Raw genomic sequence first — 19370 nt, 5'->3', positions numbered from 1 at the left:
TAGATCTTATGTTTATTCATTTATTTCACAGTAGTGGGTCTTTTGTTTCTTTATTCATTCATTCTTGCTTAGTATTTGGTAGGCCTTTTCACTGTGAAGATTTATGTACTTAAGTTCTAAGAAATATTCTAAAATTATTTCTTTTGTAATTTCTTCCATTTCATTTTGTCTGTTTTCCCTTTCTAGAGCTTCTTTTAGCTTATTATTGGACATTCTGATTTGGTCTTCTCCTTTTATCTTTCCTTTTTTTCCTTTACTTTCTCTCTCTCCTATTTTATGGGAGATTATCTTGACCTTATATTCCAACTCTTAATTTTTAAAAAATACTTTGGCTGTTTTAATTTCCAAGATTATTTCCTTTTTATAGAAATTTGTTGTTTCATGGGTACAATTTTTTTCTCTTATCTCTCCAGTTATACTCTCTGTCCTTCCACCTGTGTAAATCCCACCTGTCCATCAAGGTTCAGTTCAAAGTAAACATTTTTTGAGGCTTTCTCTCAGTCCAACTGTCTCCATTGGAGAGGAATTCTACAACATTATTTTATCCAACACCATCTAATAGGTAGTTTTATTTAGTCTTGTATTGCTTCCTATGGAAAGATAGACTTATCTCCCCAGTTGTATTATCATCTTCTCAAGAGCAGGGAATATTTACCTTTTCTATATTAGGCAAACCACCATGGCTAGAATTGTAAGTATAGCAAGTGTTAAACAAGTATTTGTTGATTTAGACAAGTTTTTACCTTAATCTCACCAAGACAGGCTATCTCAGTGATAGCTCTTTAAAGAATACCAAGAACATAGGTATTTGTCAAGTAATATGAGTGTAGAAATTACAGATTTTTACAATTTTTCCTAGTTTTTACAGTGTTTCACACTAATTCAGTAGCAAATTTTAGTAACTTGCTTTTATTGAGTCTTTCTTGAAGTTCTCAACTTATTTCATAGAAACAACAATTTTCTTTTCTCACTCATATTTCATTGGTTTATGAAATATTTAATTGAATTTTGGGATTGCAATAACCAAGAACAATTGACACAAGCAGAATTGGAAACAAACACATCTGACTCTGGATCCACATATGACTCATAGGTAGGAGTCTAAGGAGTTGGTCATGCTGGAGAGGAATCTGCCAGCCTTGGGAATTTCACCTGCCAAGAAAGTCTGTGGGTGGATTTTGCAGAGGGTATAAAGAGCATTAGTCTGTCAAGTCAGTTAATGGAAGTCAGTCAAGAGAGTGCCTCGGCTCTCTGTTCTTTGTTTACCAAGAAGTCTCTGACAGAAATAAGTTTGTGCTAAATTTGTGCTATTCATCTCTCTTGGCTCCCCATGGGCAAGCCAGATGACACGGGTTAATGCACAGTCTTGGTCTCAAAACAGCACAAGGCTCATTGGCCCATGAGCTCAATCAGTGTGTCCTTAGAACGTAAGCCGTAATTCCCTGACCATGAGCCCTCAAACGGCCAACAGAGCTCTACCAGGCACAGAAGCCTTACCTGTTCCTTCTCCAGGGTGGCATCCCCACCCTCTCCCCACTTCCAGTCAGCAGCTTAGGCATCAATATCCAGCCAAGTCACTCCCCCACCCCCTTCTTCACCACTGCCCCAACCTGCAGACTTTGGAGAAGTCAAACGTAGATCTTCATAGAGGACACAGGCTGTCCAGTTGTCTATGGATGGTCCCTGGCACAGCATGAACAATTCTTGTTTAAAACAGTGAGTCAGAAAAGAGCCCAGGTGGCACAAGCGATTTGCGATTAGCTACTAACCGGAAGGTTGGTGGTTCGAATCCCCTCAGTGGCTCCAAAGAAGAAAGGCCTGGCAATCTGCTTCCTTAAGATTACAACCAAGAAAACGTTCTGAGTTTTACTCTGTAACACATGGGGTCACCATGAGCCGGGGACCAACTCAGCAGCAGCTAACAACAATAGCAACAATAATGATAAATAGAGTCAGATGGAACTTTGAAATTCTACCTGCATGGTGTTCCTTTAAGAACAACCTTTAAATATAGTTAAAATAGGTTGGCTTTAAGGGCAGGAAAGAATACTTGTATTTACTATTGGTCACACTCAAGGGATTAGCATCACTTGAACCATGCGTGTCAGAGTAGAACAGTGCTCTATAGGGTTTTCAGTGGCTGATTTTTTTGACGTAAACCACAAGGCCTTTCTTCTGGGGCACCCCTGGATGCATTAAGCATTGGCACCACCCGGGAACTCTGCCATCGCTTTACAACCACCATAATCACACCCGTGAAGGAAGCAATCCCTGGTCACTGTCCCTGAGGGGAAGAAGACTGTCCTGTGACTAGGGTCCTAGAAAACTCTCATAGAAAATGCAGCTCAAATGCTGCATGAAAGTTACACAGCAAATGGAAATATCAACATATCATTTAGAATTTTCATCATCCCACAAATGAGCACCACATCTATGTAAAGCCAAAATGAAGTCAATCCAGTTCAGTTGGTTTCACCTTAAATTCAGTGATTTGAATGTTGTGTCCTGGTTTGTTTAGAAACATACACGTTGCCATCAAGTCGATTCTGACTCATAGTGACCCTATAGGACAGAGTAGAACTGCCCCATAGGGTTTCCAAGGAGTGGCTGATGGATTCAAACTGTCAACCTTTTGGTTAGCAGCCGGAGCTCTTAACCACTGCACCACCAGGGCTCCTAGAAACAGCATAGGACTCTGAGACCAATGAAAGGTGACTAAACTTTACCATAGTTTACAAAACTGTAAGTATGCTTCTCCACTCTCAGCCTCAGGCTTCCAGGCATTTCTCAGATGAGTTTTCTGTTTCCCTTATAGATATCACATAGTTGAGTAATGAACAAAGGCAGATGTCATTTGGGATTGGTAGCAAGAACAAACTATAAAATAAGATTGACACAAAATCCCCTTTGTCTCTTGTTTTTAGTTTTCCTCCTTTTCTGATGCATTTTAATATTTAAGTGACACAGGCTACAGCTACTCCCCACTCTTTGTGTATTGGTTTATTCTAATGATACCTTGTGTTTCCCTTTTATGGCATTTCATTTAGTCTATTTATCAACTATTTCCTGGACCAGCCACCATCACTCCCTGCTGTACTTCTTCGTGTCCAAGCCTGGGAGTCTGGACAATGGGCTCTGTAGGAGCAGTGCTTCCTCACTCGTCCATCCCTTGCCTGGGCTCAAACCCAAACCAACAATGAGCTTCACTTTCTCCCAATACTCCAGTCAGTGGGCAGCTTCCTGTAGACCAAGACTTTTCTCACCAGGCTCTCGCCATGCTCACTACCCCTGCAGCCACCTCCAGTTTCTTCTGCATGTGGAAGATTGACCTTATTCTTTTTAAAAATTTTTTTCAAGTATCAATAACTCTTTCCCTACAATGTAACCATGTCATTGAAACACTTTCTTCTCCCAGTTTTCCTGGAACTCCTGGATCTACTTATTCCTCTTGTAGTGCTCTTTTAGATGAGGTGGAGACTTGGATTTCCATATGGTGGAATAATGTACTTTAAAAATGGCCTCATGAAGAAGATGTGTAGATAGGCCTCAGTTAACGCTATTTGTGTCATGACCAAAATGTATTACATATGCCTAAGAAATGACTGTCCCTGCCTGATCACAAAGACAACCCTAGTTTGGGGCAAGAAGTAAAAAATGCATTTCAATGAGTTCTCTTCAAGTACCCCGTTCCCCCAAAAAAGAAACTTATGTCAATCACGATGGAATTGGATGTTTAGTTTAGATCAAGTAACCCCAACATTACCTTCTGTGTAGAACCATCCATTCCAAATTTAACATGAACCAAAGAAATTTAATAGAAAGATGTTTATAAAAATTAATAACAATTTTTTTTTAAAGCCTGCCCCTTCTTACACTTGCTTAAAAAGAAAAGTATGTATTGGAAAAAAAAAAAAAAAAGCAATGGTCTGTGTCACCCAAGAATGTAATAACACTGCCTCTCTCTCCTTGTTTTAGGGAATGCTGTCGGTTTTTTGGAGACAATGGCTTGACTTTGAAGGTGTTTTTTACCAAGGCAGCACCCTTTGGTGTTCTTTGGACACTCACAAACTACCTGTACTTACATGCAATAAAGAAAATAAACACTACGGATGTCTCGGTGTTGTTCTGCTGCAACAAAGCTTTTGTGTTCTTGCTCTCATGGATCGTGCTCAGGGACAGGTTCATGGGAGTGAGGGTAAGTTCTTTATTCTCTGTCTTCCTCCCTCACTCAGTCATCTCGACCAACACCTGCCCTTTGGCTTGCTGAGCTCCATGTGCTGGGCCATAAGCATAAGCTATTGACCACTTTCCTTCTGATTTGCAGCAAAGAAGTTCTTGGTGTGCCTTGCAAACCTTCTTGCTTGCAAACCATCCTAGACAAGCCTTCGCTGAAGCGCCTTTCATTTCAAGCGTTTCTATCAGCCTTCCTGAAAGTGTGCAGTCGGGCCCCTAGCCCCAGGATTGGGTGATCAGCTCCTTTTGTGTGCTCGCTCCCTCTTTCCCAGCGGCTTTCAGTCTGCAATGTGGAGTGTGACTGTGACTTCATCCCAAGCTCTTTGCTAACCCTGGCAGCCTGCACCTGCCAGTCTCCAATTCGGACCGTGGGGGAGGGGGTGGGGAGGAGAGAAGAGCACAGTGGGAGGATCCCTACAGCCAAGGGCCTTCTGCATCCACATACATCCAGTCTTTGTAGTGCTTTACCAGGACTGTGAGTGCGAACCCCAAGAGAACCAGACACGTTTGCATGAAATTCAAACTGTGGATGGAGGGACAAGTCTACTTCCCTATTACCTCAGATAAGGGGGAGAGACATTATAGCCCTTAAACAACCTCTTATTGTTTGCTACAGATTACATAAAAAGCTAGTCAAATTTAGCTAGTTCGATTTCATAACAGTTGTATAAAATAAAAAAAATGAAATCTCAAATATCAGCTGGAATAGAGAGGGGCCCACCCAGAACAGGAGCTGGTGACATTTCAGCATTTTCCAAATCCCAGTGGCTTTTGCATGACTCCCTCTGGTGGCTAGGCACTGCTACTGCCCCTTCATCACCTTGCCACCAAACAAGGAGACAAAGAGGATTCTGCCTTGCAGTTACCTCTTTTGTTTTGTAGTCAGATGCCTCTCTTGCTCTGTCCTGCACCCTCCGACCACGCAGGCCGTCTAGGAAACTAAGAGCCCTTTGGTGGCAGCCCCATTAGACCAAGCCATCCTGGCAACCAGCAAGGGGCAAACTCCAGGCCCTATGCTTCTGTCCTTCTGCATTGTCCTGAGAACAATGACATCATCCTAATTGCAGATTCATGCCCACCTAGTTACTCTAACAGCAGTAAGGACATGAGTCAACAGCTGAGCAGTATTTTTAGCTTGCAGTAAGGGGGAAATTTGTTTTGAGGCTGAGTGTTAATTTTGGAATAAAAACTCACTCGCTGTGCTACCATCCAGAAATGCCTTCGGCAAATAAATGATCTAATACATCTCTGCAAGAAATGAAGGTACTTCCAGCAGTGGTCCACCCAGAAGCCTGCCTGACGTGACATGAAGACTCAGAGGTCCTAGGGTCTGTTGCCACCAATGCATGCCATTCAGAATGGTTTTGGTGCAAAGAGCCAAGAGAATTCATGGAACTTTTTGGTATGATTCAGATACTGAGCCCAGTGTCCTGAGCAAATTCCAGATGAGACCCTGTTACTGTGAAGAGAAGCTTCAAAGTCAATTCTGCACCTAAGCAGAAGAAAGTAGAAATTTGTTGAGGTTAAAAGGAGAGGAGGAAACTTTGAAATACTCCTAGACTCATAGAGAGCAATATGGCACTTCTAGATTATTTCTTTGTTGCCATAAATGGACAAGAGAGTTTTTTTTCCCCCCCAGTGTCCTTGGACTATGATAAAGTCTAGCCATGCCGGTCACATGTCCAGTTTGGTCTGTGCTAACCGCTGCACAGAGCTTTGTGTTAAAGGAATTCAGTGTGAGGCCAGCTCCGGAATGAGGATACAAGGTTGGTGACAGCATTGTGTAGCCTGTAATTCACTGTGCAGGTTACTGATAACCATTACTCCTCTGAGAAGCCTGTAGCTGGTAATCTAAGAGCTTCCCACCACAAGAAATGGTAGGTTTCCCCATTCTCATCTTCAAGAGTTCACAGAGGTAGCAAAATCTGTGAGACATCGACAGCTTGCCAGAGCCTTGATAAACCAGAGCCAAGAGCCTTGATAAACAGATGGAAATTGAAATCCAAAATAATATCTAATGGGTACATGGGGTCTGTCAGGCTTTTCTCAAACTGCTGGGTTAGCTAGCACCTTCCACTGGGTAATTTGCAAAGACTGAAGGGAAGTCACACTGTTCCCCATCCTGGAGGGCTGATGATGCAAGCTTGGGGACAGTACAGGTATCAGGAGAATGGCAGAGCCTAAGCACTATGTCTGTGTGACAGAGCCCAGGGTGTACTTGGGTTACTAAGACAGTTACTCAAAGCACAAAGGCTGGGGATCCTGGGAAACATCAGCAGACCCAGGTGGCACCAGACAGATCCAGAAAGAAGCAAATGTGTATTATATTGCTTGGGTGATCCCAGCCTGCAGCCTCAGCGGGTAAGAAACTGCAAGGTGTCTATTTGAAAGGAGCCTACGCTGGGTTTATTTTGCCTTTGACTCTGCTTCTGTGTGCTTTTCCCATTTGTCCTGGCTTCCTAGGCCCTGGGATTTGAGTGCAGAAGGTAGATGCTTTACTCTGGGATAATGGTGACCAGGGTTTGCATCTTGGCTGCACTCTCATAAGCTGTTGGACTGTGAGCAGATTACTTAATGTCTCCGAGTCTCCATTGCCTCATCTTTAAAATGGACAGAATACTAGTACCCATCTCAGAACCGTTGTGAGAATAAAATAAGGCTATGCGTGTCTGGCACATAGCATTCAATAAATCCTACCTTCTGTCCGTGTTATTATTATTCTTTCTCAATAGAGGAGTTGATGGGTCAGTCCCAGTTCTTTTGTTGACAGTGTCGGAGGCTGACAAACAATGGAGAAGCGGTTTCGTGTAGTACAAGCATTGGTGGGATGAGGGCACCCTAGCCCTGCCTCCTAGAGATGAACCCATCAGCTGTGGGCAGAGCTGGGTGAAGAAAAGGTTGACCTCAGCCTAGATCTCAGGGGAAGGGGAGGATGGAGCTCCCTGGTGGTTCATTAGCCGTTCCTCCCCATCCACCCCAATTAGCACTGTCCCAACAAGGTTCATAGGGGCAGGAATGTAGCTAAGAGATCATCCAGATGGGCCCCGGAGCCCCAACAGCACTTTCCTGGGGGAACGGGTACTTTTTCCACAATCGGTTCCCATCTCAATCAACATCCAGCTGATGTTCTCAACTAGGACAGCGCTTTAAGTGTTGTAGAAGGGGAAATCCCTGAGTCGAACTCCAGTTTTCAGCTCCTCAATCCCTGTTGTCCAAAAGGCTGTGTCCCCCAAACCTCAGCACAGTGTAGTGCGGTGCACAAAGTTGAGGAGGGGGCAGTGCTTATAGCCTGGGCCCTGCCTCACTTCTCTGGAATCTCTACATTGCCTCTAAACTCTCTGAGTCAGTCAGCACAGTTCAGGAGTCAGGAGGGAAATGTTGGAAGGAAGTACATTTAAACATTAGTCTATTCTTCCCCTTTTCCAAGTTGCTCAAAACTGTAGAAATCTAAAATGTACCACGATGGAGTTCTCCTTGGCAGAGGACAAGCAACCGCCACCTTCTCAGCACAAGTAGGGAGCAGCAACCGGAGTTGGAGTGATGAGGCAGGATTAAGTGCTGTGCCCAGCCCTCCTAAGTTTTTTCTTCATTTCTTAATTTTTTGTTTAAGGGTGTGCTTTCACTCCTCTTCCTATCTATTAGGGGGCAGTGTCATCGTGGGGACTAAGTGGCATCTCTGAGAGCTCTGGGACCAGGCAGGTTGTGACAGTGGGGCACCAGGCTAGGGGAGGCACAAGGAGAGAGCCCATGGCAGCATCTGGGCTTTGCTTCCCACGTTGGGTGCCTGCCTTGTCTCCAGCCAGTGTTCTCCCAGAGGAAGTAGGTGGCAACGCCCACTCGCCTCAGTCTCAGGGCTATTGTTTCCCAGAAGTCTGGATCCCCAAGTCTCCTCAAACCTTGTTGTGCACCAGTTTAGTGGGGTACATTGAGGGTGGGGGCAGGAAGAGTGAGGAAGGAGAAAGGGTACAAGGAGATCAGGAACGTTCCCATGTCTTTACTCACACTCAGAAATCCTCCAGGGACACTGGCCATATAAGCTGGTGTGGGGGGGAGGGGCTAAACAGGGGGCATCTTCCTGGAGAGTCTACTTTAGTTCAAGAAATAGCTAGGAAAATATTTTCAAGCTAAAACAGACAAACCCAGGTATATTACAGTGTAAAATGTAAATTACGCACATATTTTTTAAAGGTAGAACTGGAATCTCCAAAGGCATTTTGAGCCTGAGGAAGGGCTTTGGGACTATATCCCCCAACCCTCAGGAACACTTCCCAGAGAATGGTGGGGCCTATGGGCTGAAGAGTACACAGGGCATGAGGCAGGAGGGCCAGTTGAGCCAGCAGCATTGGGGTCAGGTCCCAGGCACGGGCACCCCACAACCCAGTTGGATGACTCTGTGACTCATGACTAGGACACCCTAAGAAGAGAAGACCTAGCAGTGTGGATGAGAGAACTGGCGTCTTATGGTGCCTCCTTCTCAGAATGAACTTGTGGGACCCAGGCTCCTCAAATTTCTGTCTCCTGGGCTGGCCAAAAGGCTGGTGGCCATCCGAGGTCTCCTCTGCTCTTATGTCTTCCAGCCCTTTCCCCCAGCTCTTCTGTAGCATAGCTGAGGCTGAAGCTTTTAACCATTTAATATTTTATCAATATTGAAGAGAGAGGAAGCAGTTGAAAATCTGCCTTGTTCTTCTTCAGAAAAAAAATAGCCACTTGCTCTCCTGCCTTTTCTCAGCCCTAGGTTTGGAAACACTCAAATGGAGACACACCGATTCACCTGACGTTTAGCTCTTCTGTTCCATCCCTCTCTCCCACCCTTCCTTCCTTTTATAATTACTTTTCTTGGTATTTTCTGGCTCTGATGCCTCCCAGGCTGAGCTGTTCCCAAGCAGGATCTTTGCATCATATTTGTCCTCTTGACCAGGCCCCACGTCTTTCCCGTCCCACTTTTTCACTTGCCACTTCCTTATTCTTTTGGGGGGGAAATTTTTCACTTTTATCCTGTTGCTGTGGTATCTCAGTTTCTTTCTCTCAATGAGCAGTTGTACGTAGTACACACAGCATTGGAACATGAAATGTGTGCACAAATGACGCCACTGACTGAAAGTGAATCACTAAACAAGGAAGAACAAGTGGACAACTTAGGGCCAGGTGCTCTCTAGTAAATGATTACCACTCACTCTTTCCAGGGCTCCAGCCCTACGGGTGGCTCTAGCATTCCATGAAAATATTGCATAAGAGAAGCACTAGTAGAAGTACATCACTCAGGTATACTGTGTGAGGTTCAACCATATTATCATTTACTAGCCTAAAAAGTTTGAGTGTAAACCACTAAGGAAGCCTTAGTTCAAGTGTAAGAGTGTAGCTGACAATAGCTTATTATGCAAATCATACTTTCCTGTCATGTTTATATGTATAAGCACTGACTTTGCAATCAACAAACCCAAAATGCATGTCCCTGATGTGCTACATACAGGCTTCATGACCTTGAGGAGGTTACTTGCCGACTCGGAGCCTAAATTTTCCCATCTATAAATTGAGATGAATGACAACTAGCTATTTTGAGGATCAAATTAAAAAATACATAGAAAACATAAGCAGCAACTGCTCAGGAAATGTTAGCTGTTTGATATTGTTACAGATAAAACCATAAACCCATTGCCGTCAAGTAGATTCCAACTCATAGCGAACCTATGAGACGGAGTAGAACTGCCCCATAGGGTTTCCAAGGAGCGCCTGATGGATTCGATAGCTGAAGTTAATTTTAAATGATCTGCAAGAGGGAGAAAAAACTCTTAGTAAATCCAAGAATTGAAACTTTCATTGCACACATATGGTCGGCCCTCCCCATGTTCTGACAACACCCCCTCCCCACTTCCCACCCCAAGTGCCATTTATATAGCTCCCTGACTACCCACTGGTTGGTTCTTATATTCATTTTCTGTACTAATGCATTTTCTCATTTGGGGAATGTTATCCTAGGTAGTTTATCTTCCGGTTACTCCGACAATTTTACTTAGCTCAACAGGAATGTGTGCATCTCCGTGGAGCCTCCTCCTATCAAAGAAGTCCATATCTGGACAGTGGTGTATTGGTGCTGGGGAAGGACTCTGCAGCAGCTGGACCAGGAGTTGTGGCTCCTTTGCACAGTTAAGGCATTTTCTGTAGCCCTGATTAGTAGGTGTCGCTCTGTTAGACTCCACAGCTGTCTTCACTGTGCCTTCCCTGTTGGAATATGAAATACCTACAATTAAGGTTACAGGAGGTACTTACAGAAGCTTGGGAAAGAACTAAGAGGTGATTTCCAGGTGTTGGTATTATCTACCAGGCCTTGTCATGACTGAGCCATATGTTGTTGGAATGACGGCCACCTCTTCAAGTTTCCAAGACTCACAATAACTGGCCGCAGGTACTCTCTGATGCCAAAGCCAAGCCTCCACTCATTGCTGTCAACTGTTCCATGCTCTCTGGTCATGCCAAACTTTGCTAAGTTCCCCTCTAAGCAGCAATAAAAATTTAGACAGGGCAAACCTTTGCTCATTGTTCTCCAAAGGATTGGAAAGGAGGCACCACTTTCCCTTGAGAATATTGAACTCCTATGAATGTTTCTAACTCATGGGCCCTGGCATGGCCATCCAATTCCCCACTGCTATCTTGACTGCCATTTTCTTCCCTCCACCCAGATTGTGGCGGCCATCCTCGCTATTGCAGGAATTGTGATGATGACCTACGCAGACGGGTTCCACAGCCACTCTGTGATTGGCATAGCACTGGTGGTGGGGTCAGCATCCATGTCTGCCCTCTATAAGGTAAGCACACCTGGAGCAGACTCTCAGCTGGTCCCGGCCATCCTTGGCAAGAACAGCAGATCACAGTGTGTCTGGTCTGTTACTTTTTGGGAGCCTTTGACGGAGCCTGTGAGCAGTTGTTTTAAGTGCGAACCAGGCAAGTGGAGACTTCTGCCAAGAGCAGTGTTGAGGCACACCGCTGCTCTTGGCATCGGCTCTCAGGACTGTTTCATCAGTGGCCATATGTTTGCAGCATATAGGATAAACGGGTGGAGTGCAGGATTAGCAGAAGCACATTCGTGACTAAATTGTTTGGCGGGGACGTTGGACAAAGATTGGGGCCTGCTGCCTGGTTCAGCATTTGGTCAGATAATGTCCCACAAGATTGGACATGAAGACGTGCATATCTGGTGCAGCTTTGTCACTTAAATTTATCACACAGTATTTGGGGCCACCAGTATTCGGCACAAATCCATATGCACATCAAGCATTGTTTGTAGACCAAGTAAATAAAAGCACGACTACTATAATATGGGGATTATAAAACATTCTTTATGAAAAAGTTGGAAAGCGTTTTCCAACTGTGGGTCTACCTGAAATATATTTTTATTCCCGCATGCTGGTTCCTCCCTCTCTTCACTCCCCTAGTTGAGCATGCTTCCTGGTAGCTTTCTGCCCTCCTCTCCTCTCTCTCCCTCTCCTCTTCTTCTTATATCCGTAGTAGAGAATGTAAATATTTCTGGTCTCTAAATCTGAGTTGGAGTCCCTGGGTGGTGCAGACGGGAAATGCCCTCAGCCACTAACCAGAAGATTTGAGGTTCAAGCCCACCCAGAAGTCCTGGCAATCTACTTCTGAAAAATCAGCCATCGAAAACCCTATTGAGCACAGTTCCACTCTGACACACACAGGGCTGCCACAAGTCACAGTCGACTGATGGCAACTGGTTTAAATCTGAGTGGGGGAAATGACCTGGAGGATTCAATGAGAAACGAGATTCTAGCTTTGAGACTTATTGACCCTATGTGAATCCAGACAGTAGGGCAGAGAAAATTAAGTACTATAGAAAGTTCTAAGAAAATGTTTTATGATTCTGGAACATGAAATAACTGTACCTTAACCTTCACCAACTCCCTGTCTCACTGCCAACAGAGAGACTTGCATCATCTCCCCGAGGGGATGCTGTGGTCCAGCGCCGTTCTGAGACTCTAAAGTCTCTGTTCAAATGCAGAGAATGTTCAAGGACCGCATGGACACTGCTGTACTCAGCTGTGTGCTGATAAGAAGCGGAGAGCCTGAAGAAACACAATTCACAATGAACCCAAATATTCTGGTTTAGACTTTAGTCTTCTTCACTGCCTGATCTTTGTCCAAAAGGGCCAATAAGTGGGAAAGCTATTTAGTTTCCTTTCCTTATTCCCTGCACTTTCAGCAGGAAATGCATGAAAGAGTTGTAAAATGGATGAAAAAGGAAGAAGCAGGTAAACTAGGAGATGCAACAGTGCAGACACTCACATTGGATCACTGGATCCAATCCCATTTGTCCCCTCCTTCTGGCCTTCCAAGAGCCGGAAATAATGTACAAACAAAAAGAGGTACAAGAAATAAAGCTTGGGGGTGCCCCACTAAAACCCAGGCCATTTGTGGACTGGGGGTGGTGGGGTGGAGCAGAAATGAGCTATGAGTACTATAAACCCTCCACCTTTGATCTTTATAAATATTTGTGCACCCAAAGCCCCTTTTCTTTGGGGGCGATGATGTTCAACCTGTATTGCACCCGGTAGGAGATGACCTTTAGGGGTCCCTGAAAGAAATGAGTGATCATGGCAGATATTTCTAATTTATATGGTTTCCTCATCTTCACGAGTCCCTGGGTGGTGCAAAAGGTTAACACGCTCGGCTGCTAACCAAGAGGTTGGAGGTTGGAGTCTATCCAGAGGTGCCTTGGAAGAAAGGCCTGGAGGTCTACTTCCAACAAAATCAGCCCTTGAAAACCCTGTGGAGCACAGTTCCACTATGACACAATGAGGTTGCCGTGAGTCGGAGTTGACTTGGTGGCAACTGGTCTTTGGCCTCATGTTCAGACTCTCTAAAGTTGGGGTATGATGTCATGAATACCACACAGACAAGCATGGTGTGAGAACCCCTGGTTCCTGAGTTTGCTCTCTATAAAGCCAGAGACTAGCTCTCCATAGCGGTGTCACTTAGGTTTAAGTACGTGTACAAAGAAGCACGAGTGAAATCCCCTTGCTCCTCCACTGGCAGCCTGAAACGGTAACATTGGCCTGTAAGGTGGGTGCTCGTCCGATAGTCCAGCCCCAGCTTCAGCGAATACACTGAGTTGAGTTATATAAAGTTGAAGTCTGAGGTAGAACTTCACCTGCCACCTACTCTGTTTTCTCTTGCAGGTCTTGTTCAAGCTTCTCCTTGGCAGTGCTAAGTTTGGAGAAGCGGCCTTATTTTTGTCCATTTTGGGTGTGTTTAACATCCTCTTCATCACCTGTATTCCTGTCATCCTCTACTTCACCAAAGTGGAATACTGGAGCTCTTTCGCTGACATTCCATGGGGAAACCTTTGTGGATTTTCAGTTCTCTTATTGAGTAAGTAGCAACCACCATATTGGTGTCCCCCAAAGGCCGTGGCTGACAGAGCAGAATCTATGCAGCTCAAGGGGAGCTTTGGCAAGCTGTGCCCTTGAGGAGAAAATCATTTATTTTCATCCTTAAGTTCCTGCTGCTTTTCCAGCTCATCGTGTTATGTTATGCACAGTAAAGCCTCTACAATGACACTACTGGCTTCTAACTTCAGAACCAGAGTCACTGAAGTGGTAACAAGGCTCAGAGCCCAGTGTGTCGTGTGTCCCCTACTAATAAATTCCTTACAGCTGCTGAGGAGTTGGTAAATGCAGAGCTCTTAGAACATCGCCTGATAAGCGTCAATATTCAATTTATATGACCAATTTATCATTGTTATTAGTAGCTTCATCATCACCACCATCACTTGTCAATGATGTCAGGTTAGTGCTGGGGAAGAGAGCAACTCAGAAGGGGCCTCACCCAGTTTCACTCTAAAAACAAATCCCAGAGCTCTTATTCATACAGTCACCACAGAGCCATCACCAGCAACAGAGAGGAGCAAAGAAAGGTGGGTGGCCAAGACCCCTTTTCTAGTGCCTTCCCGCTGGCTACCTTATCTCAATTTTTTTTCCTTTCTTCAAAGCTCGGGGAAGAGAAAAGAGGCTGAGTATTCAGGGTGTTTGTTTCAAGTGCCCAGGCCCGGGAGCCCTTGGAGGAACCTTGGGTTCACTCTGTTTCCAGAACTGAACCAGAGCAGATGGCAACTGAAATTCGCATGACTCCGGCCTCATCAGTGACCCAGGGGTCAAATAACCCAGAAAGGAGTTCAAGTTCAGGGCCAGTCATGGATAACATGGGAAGAGTATATTCAGATGCAGAGAAAGTCAACCATCTTTTTATTCTTTGTTTCAGCATTCAATATTGTATTAAACTTTGGAATTGCTGTTACCTACCCTACTCTGATGTCTCTTGGAATTGTCCTCAGTGTACCTGTGAATGCAGGTAAACTTTCTATATCTCTTGTTAAAAATCACACACACACACAAAGTCTCACATATACACTCATATATAGTCTTGCTAAGCCTGGTATCTGATGCATCCTTAACCTACAAAGAAAGAGGCATTTGGGTAAAATGTTGGTGCTTGTTACGTATGCAATATTTTCTTCATAATGGATTGATTTTCACTTCTCCACCAAGATACAAGAAGTCTAACGCAACCTTAGTTCTAATTGGCGTGGAAGTCAGCAATGAATGTACTATTCATAAATGTACAAAACTATGTAGCAAAAAAATTATTTTTAATTTTTTACTCTTTCTGATCATTTGCATTTCAGACAGAAAGAGAACCTTGTTGCTCTCACTTTTCAGTGTTCCGATGCGCCCCCTGGGAGCTTTGGGATTCCATTGCTACATTATTCCACTGGGCATCCCAAGGCCCACCTCTCTGAGCCTTCATTTATCTTCCCTAAAAATTAGTGTGGTAACAACCCTCGATGGAGTCCCTGGGTGGTGCACATTGTCAGTGCACTTGACTGCTAACCAAAATGTTGGAGATTTGAGTTTACCGAGAGGCACCTCAGAAGAAAGACCTCATGGCCTACTTCTGAAAAATCAGCCATTGAAAACCCTATGGACCACAGTTCTACTCTGACACACATGGGGTCACCATGAGTCAGGGTCAATTCCATGACAACTGGTACTGGTTGGTTCCCACCCTTGACAATTTGGTTGCTGTGAGAACCAGTAACTTTGTGGGGAGACAAATATTTCAGTGATGTAGAAACATGTTTACAAACTGAAGAACCAAAAATATTTTTTTCCTCTATCTTCCTCGCCTAGTTACTCAAGATCTCAATTTGTGCTCCACCAGGAACTCGTGGCCAGGGCACACAGTTGACAGCTCTTCCAAAAGCTTCTTATCACTTGCCTATCATCTCCTCCCTCTTTCGGGCTCATTCTGGGGTGAATTTTGGTTTTTTTCCCCAGAATGCCCCTGAATCCTACTTGACTTCTGTATGGTCTGTCCGGGCCAGGGAAGGGCTTACACATCACTTCTCTTCAGAGCACTCCCTGTGGTTCCCAGCAGCGCTGAAGCTCCCCTGGGCCTGGCACAGTGTGCCCCACTGCCATCTCCCAGGTGCTCCCACATCCGGGCCACTAGAAGATTAGCCTCCAGGGAATGGCAAACCCCTATCCTGTTAAATAGCCTTGGAAACATGAGCAAAGTGGCTCTCAGTGTACCCAAAGCCCACCCCATGTGTTGGTTCCTCACCCCTCAAGCCCTTACATCCCACAGTTTCATGCAGGCCCCCATGGCCCACATCTACCCCCAATAGGAGGAAGGCCTCATGAAGACGATACAGAGAGGCTCAGGCTAAAGTCAGGAGACCAGGCTTAGGCCCAGCACTCCCACCACCCATGTGGAAGACTCTGGTCCCTGCTTTTTACTTCTCTGGGCTTTCGATACAAGCAAAATGAGAGTAGCACCTACCATCACTACTTTGGGTGATTTGAAAACCAAATGAAATAATCTATGAGACAGGCTTTCAAAATGCATCAAGTCCCTAAACTCTAGGAGAACTGGTAAAAAGTTACCTAGCCACTAGTTTCCAGGTACCACAGGCTTTTGAAACCCTTTTTTGAGCCCTCTCAACTGGAAGGCTGCAAAGAGAGAGTAATATGGTTCTCTTTCTGTCTGGAATGCAAATGATAGGGAAGTATTATGCTGCTGGATTCTGATACGTAAGGGGCTGCTTCACAGAGGTGAATGGAACACTTTTGATGACACTGTTCAAAGAACAGGGAATAAATAGGCTGGTGGCTCCCTGAGTTGCTGAGGTTTAGGATTCATTGCCTATAAATTAGGAGAACTGTGGAAGGGCCCAGCTTGCCAAGAGTGTATTCTAGAAAAAAAAAAAAAAAAACTTATCAACACACTCCCCCCCTCATTTTATCATGTCCTTAATTTATAGCCACACAGCTTTCTTATTGTTAGAAGGTGTATTCCAGGTCATTCTTATATAGAAACTTAGTTTGAACAATCACATTACCAGGTAGTTGAGAGGTTAATCAGAATAATTTCTTATTATTTATCTGCAACATAAGAGGTTTAATAATGTGTCAAAGGAAGGAATCATATTCAATTCTTGATTGGAGGAGAAAAGCAGAGAACTCTGCTAATTGTCTAAATCGTCTGAGCTGAGGCATTTAGGGTCTTCCTGACATCTCTCCCTAGTGCAAATCGTGTCATGTGCGGAATGAATATCCCCGTTAGTTGAATCAACAGAACGTGATGCTGATATTAAAAATTAAAGTATTTCTGAAAGATAGTGAGATAAAACCCGTTGCTGTTGAGTCGATTCCAGCCCATATCAACCCTATAGAACTGGGTAGAACTGGCCCATAGGGTTTCCAAGGAGTGGCTGGTGGACTCGAACTGCTGATCTTTTGGTTAGCAGCCGAGCTCTTAACCACCATGCCACCAAGGCTCCAGTGGGATAAAAGGGGCGTCCTAATTCCACTAAAAGAGCCCTGGTGGCACAACAATCAAGCACTCAACTGCTTACCAAAAGGTTGGTGGTTCAGACCCATTCAGCAGCTCAAGTAAAAGAAAGACCTGACGATTTGTTCCCATAAAGAGTACATCCCAGAAAACCCTATGGGGCAGTTCTGCTCTGTTACCAGGGGTCGCTAAGAGTCAGAATCGACTCGACAGTACCCAACAACAACAACAAACCCCACTAAAAGGACTACTGTCCAAGCTTTCATTTTCAAGTTTCCCTCTTTTTCTTTGCCCATGCTCTAACTGAGGTGAAAAGCATCAGATTCAGGAGGGGAGAGGAAGGAGGGAGGGAGGCAGAAGGAAGTAAAGGAAGACAAGGGAAAGAAAGACAGGATCAGCCACCCAAACCCATTGCTGTCGAGTCAGTTCCGACTCATAGCAACCCTATAGGACAGAGTAGAACCGCCCCATAGAGTTTCTGAGGAGCGTCTGTGGATTTGAACTGCCAACCTTTTGGTTAGCAGCCAAACTCTTAACCACCACAGCCCAGGTGAAAAAACAACCCCTGAAAGTGGAGAACTGGTGGGCAGTTGTCTAGCAAGTCAGTTTTCAAAAATGCTTTTAAGCTTGCAAACTGTCTTTAATACAATGATATAAAATAGAAGCAATCTATTACTCTTTGATGTAGAAAGCAGGTTCCAAATTGGTTTGGTTTGATTTAGCTTAAAAGAGAAAGTGAAAAAAGGAATGAAAGAAGCTTTACTATCTGTCACCATGCTGTGATCTTTTAGCTCTTAAGAGAATGGATGGTTTGGATGTTTATAAACTGACACGGGTCCTGCTTCTCATGTTGTTCCCCACCTGATGTGAGTCGGGAATGACCATGTGCCCCACAGGCCTTTAGCACACTTTTATAGACTGTCATGATATGGTGGCATTAGAGTCCCATGTTAATTAATGCCCTGGGGTAGAGCAAGAATTTATATTTATTATCTTAAAAAAAAAAAAAGTTCATGTTTGGTCTTTAAAACATATATACGCATATATTTTAAAATAATCTTTTCAATTTATAAAAACCAAGTATATCATTGTAAAAATGTGAAAAGTACCGAAAGTATAAAGAAAGAAATGACTTTTTTTATTACCCTGCCACTCAGAGTTATCCACAATTAAATTTTGGTATATTTTCCAAATAGATGATGATGGATGGACGGATGGACAGATGGATGGATGGACGGATGGACGGTTGGACGGATGGACGGATGGACGGGTGGATGGATGGATGGATGATGGATGAATGGAGAGACAGATAATAGATGGGTAAAACCCAGACCCAGTGCCGTCGAGTCGATCCTTAGATGGGTAAATAGATAGATATCCCAAACTGTCCCTCATTTGTCACACAAATCAATGTTTGCGCTAAGATGTTAGTTCAGTTTGGGGAAGAGAAATACAAAGGCAAGTCCTCATATCAGAGAGGCTTTATAAATTTAAGGGCATTTACTAGAGGTAACCCCAGCTCAGCTGGAACAAAACCATACCAAGGAAGAGTCTGTGGTCAGAGAAGACAGCTACCCCTCCAGGCAAGAAAGGATGCGTAAGGCCCTGCCCACTCTGTAAGGGCCACTCATCTTCACTGTGGGGTAACCAGCGCTCTCTGTCTCATGCAGTGGTTGATCACTACACAAGTACGATAGTCTTCAACGGGGTACGAGTCATCGCCATCATCATCATCGGCCTGGGCTTCCTCCTCCTGCTGCTGCCGGAGGAGTGGGATGTCTGGTTGATTAAACTGCTCACCCGCCTCAAAATGAGGAAGAAGGAGGAGGCGGCTGAGGGCAGCACAGACCTGGGCTCAGGACTCCAGAGCAAAAACCGAAGAGCTCGCCCGTCCTTTGCCCGCTAACGTCTTCCCTCAGAACTCTGTGGGGATTCCCTCATGTTAATGATTTGGAAGCCTTTCCTGACAGGAGCGTGAGTGTGGTGAGGTGTACATACCTGTACAGTTTTGGTAACCTGCGATAAGTTATATGGTATTTATTGGCATGTCCAATTTGCTTGTACTTTTTCCACATCAGACCTTTCACTTAAGGGTACCACTTCAGTATGAAAGAGAAAACAAAGAACCTCTCAGCTCTTTGCAAATGAATGTCAAGCACGTTAAAATGATTCTTGCATAGATTGTTTTGGATGACAGACATTCCTGACATGCCAGGGCAAATGTTTTGAATCTTAGCAACCGCGAATTACATTACACACTGTGATTATTTTTCAGC

The 19370-nt window shown here is 44.5% G+C and overlaps 1 protein-coding gene across 2 annotated transcripts in view; it reads left to right on the top strand.

The window, feature by feature from the left end:
• Positions 1–19000, top strand: part of SLC35F3 (solute carrier family 35 member F3) — a 460159-nt gene extending 441159 nt beyond the window's left edge. For both annotated transcript variants that reach the window (XM_049868514.1, XM_049868515.1), the window contains 5 exons: positions 3976–4195; positions 10911–11036; positions 13422–13614; positions 14503–14592; positions 18765–19000. In XM_049868514.1, coding sequence (XP_049724471.1) covers positions 3976–4195; positions 10911–11036; positions 13422–13614; positions 14503–14592; positions 18765–19000 — 865 coding nt within the window. The remainder of the gene's footprint in view (positions 1–3975; positions 4196–10910; positions 11037–13421; positions 13615–14502; positions 14593–18764) is intronic.
• Positions 19001–19370: the final 370 nt, after the last annotated feature.

The sequence above is a fragment of the Elephas maximus genome, chromosome 24 (genome assembly GCF_024166365.1).
Source record: "Elephas maximus indicus isolate mEleMax1 chromosome 24, mEleMax1 primary haplotype, whole genome shotgun sequence".
NCBI lineage: Eukaryota > Metazoa > Chordata > Mammalia > Proboscidea > Elephantidae > Elephas > Elephas maximus.
This window is presented reverse-complemented; position numbering and strand designations above follow the sequence as displayed.